At 32.9% G+C, this 10,371-nt stretch overlaps 1 protein-coding gene across 1 annotated transcript; it reads right to left on the minus strand.

The window, feature by feature from the left end:
- Positions 1–2,115: 2,115 nt before the first annotated feature.
- On the minus strand, positions 2,116–10,126 carry LOC140807545 (sulfate transporter 4.1, chloroplastic-like). Its single transcript, XM_073164448.1, has 17 exons — positions 9,755–10,126; positions 9,507–9,555; positions 9,079–9,280; positions 8,493–8,661; positions 7,360–7,425; positions 7,168–7,275; positions 6,919–7,026; positions 6,730–6,795; positions 5,968–6,028; positions 5,717–5,844; positions 5,290–5,331; positions 4,214–4,330; positions 3,771–3,822; positions 3,349–3,487; positions 3,148–3,236; positions 2,850–2,926; positions 2,116–2,778 (listed from the first exon to the last, which is right to left on the minus strand). The coding sequence occupies exons 1-17, from the start codon at positions 10,046–10,048 to the stop codon at positions 2,452–2,454; spliced, it is 2,094 nt and encodes a 697-aa protein (XP_073020549.1). The 5' UTR covers positions 10,049–10,126; the 3' UTR covers positions 2,116–2,451.
- Positions 10,127–10,371: the final 245 nt, after the last annotated feature.

The following is a 10,371-nucleotide window of genomic DNA, read 5'->3' on the forward strand; positions in this document are numbered from 1 at the left end:
TCAATAATAATTATCATATTATTGTCACCATATCAAAACAATCATAACAGCCTTAATATATAACATCAAATAACCTAATATCAATACATTTAACAAAATAAAAATCTCGATAATAAATCTTCATCTTAATATCCCAATCTATTTGGTTGAACCATACTAACATCAAATACATCCTAAATAAATTAACTTCACATAATATGTTATATCAAAGTATCCATTAAAATATATAAAATTCATATAAAAAGATAACATATATCTCGCAGATTCCGAATATATAAATTGATTGACCAACAACTGACAAACAGCGTCTCAATTTCAATTCAACTATTGAAATTTCTCGTTATAATAAGTTAGAAATAATTCCAAATAACTCAAATAAAATTTTATATTAATCGTACACAATGTAACAATCTTTAATTTGATATAATTTAACAATTTATCGGATTTATTTCAGAAATCGACGAATTTCAAATATAGCCAAAAATATGAAATTTATACCTAAAATCGAAGAACTCGTGTCAATGACATTAGAATTGAAGTCGATTTATCGATTGAATAAACTGATAAATCACAAAGACGAAAAAAATCGAAAATATTATGTTCCCATTTTCTCTTTCTTTCTCAATATGTAGAAGTTGCGGTCGATGAATTGAATTCAAATAAACAATAGATAAATTCCACGGACTTAGAATTTTAATTTTTTTAATATTATATATGTATTATATTATATTTTAATTTCTTTAATATTATATATGTATTATATTATATACATATATAATATTAAAAAATTAAAATTCTAAGTTCGTGGAATTAATCTAATGTTTATTTGAATTCAATTATATATATATATTTAAAATTTAATCTTTTCAAAGTTGTATATCTGTTCAGGCCACTAAAACGCTCACCTCCTTATAGTCATCTAAAAATGAAACCGAGAAATACACTTGGTCCTTCCAACACTACAAGAAATTCTGCAAACAACAACAGACATACGACAATGATTTTTGTAAAAACCATTGTCTTATGTCTTTTAACAACAGTTTTAACGAGTGTACTAGGAGTTTCGAATAGGCAAGGGATAACTCCTAAATCGAAATGGATTTGTACACATTGTTGTATAAATCATATTCTTCGACTGAATCATTCAAATGGGAAGAAGAGGTGACACGTGATTTGATAATCTTCGAACATCTATAAATAAATTAGTGTCTATTTATTTATTGTATTTAATTACTTTTGCTACAGTTTTTGGTAAGCATAGTTGAAGCAGTTTTTGTGTCTTTCAAATACCAAAATATTGCGTACAAATTATTTGATAAAATGCTTCAACCAAACCGTTTTTACACATTCAACTTGTATATCATTTAAATGTTTTACAAAATGTTTAATCCGTTTTAGAGGGATTATTTTGAATTTCTTCTTCTTAGTTTGAAAATCAAACTCGATGTAATTTCTCGGTGCTTGAAATTTTTTTTTGAACATCTCAAGAACAAACTATTATAGCTCAAGCTTTTAAAGAAAATTTCAAAAGAGTTTATTCACCCTTCTAAATTATAACACGATCCTAACATCAATACTACAAAATTTAATATAATTAAGAATTAAATAATTATAGTGACCATGAATTGATTTTAGTTATAAAAGTTACAAGTTTGAAATGATGACGGAAGTTGATTTCAGTTTAAAGCTCAAGTAGTTATAGCAAGAAGTTAGTTATATTTGTCGAGTAATAATTCAAAATAAACTACTTTTGTATTATGTTGATAACAATTGAGTAAATAATAGCAATGTAGAGTCAAGCAATTATATAACCATTGAAAATAAAGGTGAACATGTGAAACATCAAGCTAACAGTTTACCAGCAAAACTAATGAGATCGTAAATTTTATTAATTGTTTTCTACATTAAACACCGGACGCAAATAAATTATAAGTTAATTTTGCTATACCATATATTTCATACACATAAAAATATTTCCTTTTAAAAAATAAAAAACTAATATAATATGGGGAAGATTTTGTTCAATTCAAAAGCAAATAGGTTGGCAATCACATATATTTTCATACAGTTAGGTGATTTCACAAGAAATGCACTTGAAAAATTATGGAAGGTGTATAAATTTTACACAGGCCTTTCATGAACTTTATGCACAACCCAAAAATATTTTTTACAATCCAAATATCTTTATTACAAACAAATATTCACCTAGATCATGGCATGCTTTCAATGCATGTCTTATCAGTGGAGCTTTTACAAGCGTTGCTTTGAGAAAGCACAAATCAAATTGAAAAACACCTTATACAACACTTACATAAATTGGATCAAACATATAATTTACAATCAACGAATTATTCCAACCATAAATATGATTATATAATTATTAACATAGAAATGGTGATGCCTCAACTTTACAAGCATATAAAATGTAGGCAGCTATATATTATTATTTCATCATGACTTCTTTGTTAATAGTGGCTCCAAATGATTGGTTTCATCTTTAGAGATGAGACTTTGCCTGTTACCTGATTCCAGTTGAGATGGGGATGATTCTTGTGGTTTATATTTCAAAAATCTTTGGAAAAGGCTCGGTTTGTCCTCCAGCATTGACATCGGCGTCCTAGGGGATGGTGATGAATCATTTAAGCTCTGCACATGTTGAAGACAAACTTGGACTGCGTCGTGTACTCTAACAAAATACCATTCTTTCCCTATCAGGTCGACCACTCCAGCTTTTGTTAGCGTCAGCAGAACTTCTCGATTTGGATTGGAAATGGCAATCTGAATTTGAATCGAGCTGTTATTATCTGAATTAATCTTATCAAAGAAGACAATGAGTTCTTCGGATGTACCTGAATGTCCCGTGACTTATATTCTTGATGCAAGTCTTTTAAAGCCTGAACAGCACTAGAGTCTACGTAAGTGATGGCTGAAACAAAAAGAACAATTTTCAAATACACGAGTGAGAGACTCGATTTGGAGGCCTAAAATGTTCTCAGAATATTTCCTCATCAAATTCCTGGTGATTGTTAAGCTTAATGCAGAGAAATATGAGCCATTTCCGTATGGCAAAATCCAATTCTACAAATGAATTGATCATCAAGAGATTGAAAGGACCACGAGCTTAAAGTACCGCCAAAATAAACTTACGTGCCATCTCAAGGATTACAAAATGAACTCTTGTAACTTCAGGTCCACGTTTTGTAGATCCATCATCTTCAATTTCATACTCTCGCAGCCTGGTGACAGAAAACTTAATGGCTTGAGATTTATAAAATAACTAAATAAAGGTGAAGTCGCATTAGTAGGAAAAAATTATGCAATGCAACTTCATAGAATATTTATTCTCACCTGTCCTTGATGTAACTTATATTTGCGAAATAGATAGGTGCATCTATCCGAACAATCACTATTCCATTGTAAGTATATGCTTCTGGGTACTGTTGGGTGTTCCTATAGACAGTGGTGCCAGGTAGGCGGCCCAATATAGCTGCAGAAATCATCTCAATCTCATAATTCACATTGTGGCCTCGACCACAAATAAAATTGCAATCTCAAAGTTTGTTGCAGAAACCAGAACTATAATGCAACCTACCAAAGTCTCAGGAGAAAGGATAGAAGACTAATAAATAACAAACAGTAAATTATTGCTGATTTACATGAGGTTTCAAAAGTATAGAGAAAGCAAGCAATACTCCAAAATAGAGGTGATTTCTTCTGTTAGTTCTACTTCGAGCTATGAGACAATGTATAACAATGAAGACAAGACTTACCGATATGTGGATTAGCTGATTCATGGATGACAAAAGCAAGTGAAACACCAACCTGAGCATCATATGGGAAGGGGGAGCATGGCAATTAATAAGATGTGCTTAATCCAGAATCAAAAGCAAAATAGATACGAGAGTGGCATAATGAAAGTAAAGGGAACACAATTATATTTTCTATCATATAGTTTAACTGTATTAACTATTTAACTGTATATGATGAGAAGGAAATACAGCTTCAGTAAAAAATAATAAGATGTAGGAAATAAAATATATAGACACAACGGATACTGACTAGCTACTGATATTTGAGAAGTTCCAAGCCTCAATTATAATACATCATTGATGTTAAAGCAGCTTCCACGTGATGGTAAAAGCGCAAGAATTCAATTTTCTCCACAGTTCAAATAATTTCAAATAAGATACTGAAATAAGATCATTATGCTTACACCGGCAAGCACACCAATCTCTATCCCAAGGAACAAGGTCACAATGCAAGTAATGGTCCAGAGAAGGAAGTCTCTCTTATCTACACGCCACAAGAAGATAGCCTCACCGTAATCCACCTGAAAACATGAAGTGCGACATTGTATGTGCAATTTAGCAGCTGAACGATGTAAGCAACACACACTTCACCACCATGCCGCCTTAAGCGTTAACATGAAAAACACAACAAGATCTCAAATCCTAATAAAATAAAACAAATCATTGACTTCTGGTATGGAAACAAGATGCATACGATCTTACGTGAATATTGATGTCAAATTCCATACACATGAATATACACTCCAGAAAGATTGAGAAATTACATAAAAAAACGTTTATTTAATTGAAGAAGAGAAACAAGTTTTGATCAACAGATAGCAACTTGTGAGGAAGCAATGACTAAGATATCATTTCATAAAGTGTGACATCAGAAATCTGAATTTGTTTGAGACCAAAACAGATATTGAAATGGCAACGGATATAGGTAATGATTTTCAAATTCATCAAATTCATGTGTGAACACAATTTTAATTATGACAATTTTATTTCTAAAGTTCTTTATTTTTTAAGATTGTGTGAATGTATGGACATATTGCAAACATACTCTAGTCAGATTAATTATGTGAAATTTCCCATGAACAAATGTAGATAGTCAGATGCTACTTTTTAAGTAGTGTATTTGCTAATCAAGATTAACGCGTATGAATCCACGCCAAAAACCATAATTCAGGCACATGTTTATTCTTGAAAGAAAACAAATAAAAAAAAACACAAGTCTGTTGTTCTATAATTTGTATCATTGGTAAGTGCATTCACAAAATCTCAAAACTTGGAGTCTGGGGGAATGTCCTGGATGCCAAACTGATTTTTCAAAATTATATAATTCCCATCTTAGAGATTGAACATTTTAATTATTTGCCTAAAAACAAAGTATATTGGTCAATATTATGTCCTCAACCATATAGAAGTAGACTGAATAGTTTCAGCTGTATAAAATCTTATTTAAGTTCGTATGGTAGCCAGAAACAGTAAAACTCACCAGTCCAAGAACAGCAGAAATCACAATTGCAGCCAGAGCACACTGCAAAAGGAAACAGAGCAAAGGACAAACTTATTAGTCTCAAGACAACAAAATAAGCTAACATCGATTATTAAAAATAGCTAAGCTATAGCTGCCCTGTTTTCTCAGACATCCAGAATCTGCTTATTAGTGAGACATTGTTCTGGACAATCTTCGAAAAAATAAAGTGTTACCCATTTACCTCAAAGAATGAAGTGCCTTGGACAGTTCAGAGCCCTAAATTATGTGCTAGTGAAAAAAATTGTTTTGCTGTAATATAAGTAACTTGAAAGAAATTGTTTTGCTGTAATATAAGTAACTAAACCAGTTTTTCACAGTTACGTAATTACACAATTTCCTAAATGATAATATCAACAGTAAATAAAGACAATGATTAGATATTAACCTGGGGTATAGATTCAAATAATGGTGTCAAAAACTGAAGTGCACAGCCCATGATGATTCCCATTAGTAGCCCAGACAAGCCTGTTTTTGCTCCACTTTCATGATTCACAGCTGACCTCGAAAATGAGCCTGTATGGATAAAGAAAACTCAGAACTTGACATTATTCGCAACACAGCGCATGCATCTGATATCACTCAACAATTTACCAAATAGGTCAAGTACAATGTTTGGTTCAAGAATGGGAAACTCACCTGTGGTAGGATATGCAGAAAAGAATGAACCAACAATATTTGCAACACCAAGACCAAATAACTGCCAGAAACAAATTGTAAGTTGAATTCAACTCTATCCCCTAGATCAAATATGTATTTTTGCGATTGCTAATGAACCAAATTGAATGTTCTAATTCAAACAAGCAGTTGATATGTAAAACATGTCTGTCTGAACAAATGCATACACTCACACTAACATTGTAACATTGGAACCCATGCATTTATGAATATATTTCTCTGAGGAAAAAAATAATCAAATAGCGCTTACACTTAATTACCTTTGATAGAGAATCTAAAAATTGCAAGTTTCATTATTTTAGGTGTTCTGAGCCGAGAGATTTGGGAAATATTTTTGAGGAATGTTTTGGGAATATGAAATGTATAATTGATTTCCTTTTTGGAGAATGAAATTGGAATTGTAGATAACTTATCATGTCAAAATGGTAGGATAAAAAACAATAAAATTTTAAACAGTAAAATTTAAGTCATAATATAATAATGGATAATTTTTTTGAGGGAATAATGATGGAAAATTTTAAGAGATAATGAAAAGTTAAGTTATAAGTAATTATTACATTGGGGCATGGGCACGTACAAGGCAGTGAATAAGAGAAAAAATACAAAATATTATTTTTTTATTTTGGGGAATGAAAAAAATATTTCCGGAAAAAATCAAAACAATAAGATCCAACATTTTCAGAAAAAGGAAAAAGAAATAAATCAAGGTCTACCAAAAGAGACCTCTTGATTAGAATCCAACTCATATCCATTCTTTGCTGCTAATGCCTTGGCAATCCCTACAGATTCCTGCAAATGAAAAAGAACATAAATAATTCCTTACCCCTAGAAGATTGTGCATTGACAAAACAGGCAATAAAGTTTTGGAGAAGGAGATACATAAACATCCAACCAAGGATAATTTCCCCTTACCAAAATAGCCACGCCAGTGATGAGAATTGTTGTCGGAATCAGAGACTTTATATGTCCAAATTCTTTTGGGACAGAGAACTTTGGCAGACCTTGAGGTATTTCACCAACCTACAACAGCAGACAAAAGTATTACACATGTTGCATTCAGTTCCACTGAATTCAAAATCTTAGGCATGGTAGTTGAAGACAAATATTGATTAATTTTTCCAGTTTACATCTTGACTATTTACAAATTCATGAAGTTCTCACCAATGAAATTGAAGATGGATGGTATACTTTCACAAAGGCGGTACCAAGCACAACAGCTGTGAGGGGACCAGCTGCCCGTAAAAACTGTAAATTTTTCCTGGTTTGTCCCTGTAAACAAAGACCACGTAAAGAAAATTCATAAGGAACAAAACCTAAATGTCACACTTAATCAAAGGCAAACTGAAGTCATACCAAGTGCTTCATGTTTAGAATGATGGCTAATATAATAGAGCCCATGACGAAAGGTGGCCACAAGAACTAGAGAGAAAAAAAGGAAGAAAATGAAAAGCCGGTAAGAATAAAAACAGAGGAATTATTTTATTAAGGAAAGTGTGACAGAAACCAATGCAAGACATATCAATAAACTGAAACTTGAAAAAGAATAATATCACATCACCAACTACAGGATGATTCAGAATCAACTACAATAATTTCATAATTTAAAATTTGCAGCCGCACATTAACAAAGGAACAGGGTCAACTGTTTCTCGAGTAGATGTTTAGAATCATGCAAAGGCCAAAAGGTATTATTCCCACTTAAGTTTAAGGCAACTCAAAATAGAATAGTTTTTCATTTGCCCAGTAAGTTGAATTGTTAATCTGAGAGCATTGGAGGTTTGATACAAGGATTCTAATATTCCCTCCAACGAAATAGGAAGGGCTCACAACATCTAGTTTGGCCCTCTTTCAATTGTACAAAACTTTTATGAAACTAAGAGCCTAGTTTTACCTTTCTGCACATTGACAGTTGGTTTTAAGATAAATGCTTGAGAAACTACCCACATATTACATGAATGAATTATCAGGGGGTACCTTCTTAACTTTCAGTTAATAACAACTAGTGGAATAGACTTATTATAAAGTTGCTAGCTTCCCAACTGTCTGGCCAAACATCAAATCACAAAAATGGGGCCTAATAATACTAGAAATCCTTGACCGTGGCAATCTTCTGAGTAAGGGACCACTGTTTTATTGTATTACATCAGCCAGATCTAATGGGAATTACTCAGAGCTAGCTGTTTCAAATATAGAGCAAATAATAATTGAAATTCTTTAAAATGATTCTTTCATTTGGGAAAATATTTAATGAAAGGATGTGAGTGCATTGTGATGAAGCTGAAGATCTTATTCTATTATATATTATTCATCACTGGATTTATTAAAAGACCTGCATAAATTGTGATATAGAAGAGAAATGAATTTATCTTTCAGACAGAAAGCAACATAAAATTTTATTGGAGAACCCATCACAGTTTCACAAAGGATAAACTGACAAAGAATAGAGTACTTTTCAACAGTATTATAGCTCTTGACAAAAGATGTACCTTATCTGCACCATAAATTATGCTCCTAACCAATGGAATTATTTTGCTGCTTCGTTCTACACTGTAGCCCAGGAAATATTTTGCCTGAGACAGGGCAATAACAATGGCTGAAGCGGTAGTAAAACCAGAAATCACAGAATGGCTGATGAACCGAATTAGCCATCCAAGCCTAGTTGAGAAAACATAAATATAAGAACGTATGTTGCATGAAACTGTTTTCAACCTTAAAGGAAGAAAATAAGTTCTTTTCTTCTACAAGCAGTTTGTAACAAGATTTTAATAGTATTTGTAAAAATGGAAAGGGCCACATGATGTTAGGTTATCAATTATTCCAAAGTTCCATAATCATACACAGATATGATTCATTCAATTAGACGTTGAAAACCTATATCCGCGATACCACCCAGTTGGTATTTTCCCAATGCACAAGGGAAACAAAAATGTTGTGCAAGGCTGTTTTGATTCTAGTATATTAAGCCAGAGGACATAGGCAATAGGCAATAATTCAAATGCATGATCCACAGGTTTATACAGAATGATGTAGCTTCAAAGATTTAAAAGAAAATGCAAGCTTCTAAAACAGCACCTTAAAAGCCCCATAATACATTCCAAAACACCAACCATAAGTGCCAGCAGTATAGCAAGATCCGTGTACAACGGTTCCGATGAGTCCACTATGTTTCCCAATACATTTGAAACCAAGAGGGAAGTCAACGCAACAGGCCCGATGGCAAGCTGGCGAGATGACCCGAAAATGGTATATACGAAGATAGGCATAAAACCAGAATCTGAATTACAAAGAAAAACAAGAAAACGGTATTAATCAGGCTGCTGAATCAACAATTGAGTAGAACAAGTATGATCGCATTAATAATTTTTTTTTTTAATAAAAAAAACAGCTCATATATCATTGAATTAACGATCTTGAATACCCATAACCAAATTGGAAACAACCAGCCAGAAAAAAAAAAACATAATTACAATGAAAAAAAGAGAAGAATGGATAAGACTTACAAAGTCCATAAATGGGTCGCAGCCCTGCTAGCTTTGCATAGGACATGGACTGGTTTGACACGTAAAAAAAGCAGAGTTCAAATGTTATTACGAGCCAAACAAAATAAAATATTGAATCCAAATCATAGACAAAAAATCTACGCAACATCGATAAATCGGATTGGTGAGCTTAGCCTCCACCCTCATATTTAAACATGTGGGAACGAAAAAGAATCCATTCCACCAATCACTAGGGTGGGGGAGGATACCTGAGGAACAAGCATGATGCCGACAGTGATGCCAGCCATGAGGTCTGGGTGCAGATATTCACGCCATTTGTAGGTGCTAATCCAACGGGAGCAAGGCAGGAAGAGCTGAATCCAATCCATCAAAGTCATCCGCTTCACCTTGGCTTTCCATGTGGAGAAAGCACCATGATTATTTGCCAAAGAGGACAAGGTGGCTTTGGGAGAGCTGGAAGGGTGCTGCAGGTGTATGATTTTCACCGGTTGTCGAGTGGCGAGGTCGCCGGCGCTGGGGGAGGAGAAGGTTATCTCCGCCATAGCAAAGCCAGCCGCCGATTACGACGAGAGGAAATTGAATTTTGCAAGATTAGTCTGTATATCAGTAATCAAAGAACGTGAGAAATACAACTTCAGCTGTTATATTTATTATTAGTTAATTAATTAATAATAATATTATTATTATTAGTTTTTGGTGTAAAATAATATGAAAAATCAAATCAAAAGAAAAGTCAACCACCGGAAGATGGATCGGTATGAGTTCTTAGTAATCTAACGCTGCTACACAAAATCAAAAGAAATGATTGAGATTCGTTCCTTCTTGCATTAATGTGACTAGTAGAGATGAATTCAGCACAGCACCT

Source organism: Primulina eburnea, chromosome 12 (genome assembly GCF_022965805.1).
Source record: "Primulina eburnea isolate SZY01 chromosome 12, ASM2296580v1, whole genome shotgun sequence".
NCBI lineage: Eukaryota > Viridiplantae > Streptophyta > Magnoliopsida > Lamiales > Gesneriaceae > Primulina > Primulina eburnea.

What these genes read in the sequence shown, in the direction of transcription:
- LOC140807545 (XM_073164448.1), bottom strand. Translation starts at nt 10,048, where the DNA reads ATGGCGGAGATAACCTTCTCCTCCCCCAGCGCCGGCGACCTCGCCACT. An exon ending in GCATCATGCTTGTTCCTCAG is followed by an intron (nt 9,556 to 9,754) that starts GTATCCTCCCCC and finishes GTGTCAAACCAG; the next exon opens with TCCATGTCCTATGCAAAGCT. An exon ending in ATAAGTCACGGGACATTCAG is followed by an intron (nt 2,779 to 2,849) that starts GTACATCCGAAG and finishes ATTCAAATTCAG; the next exon opens with ATTGCCATTTCCAATCCAAA.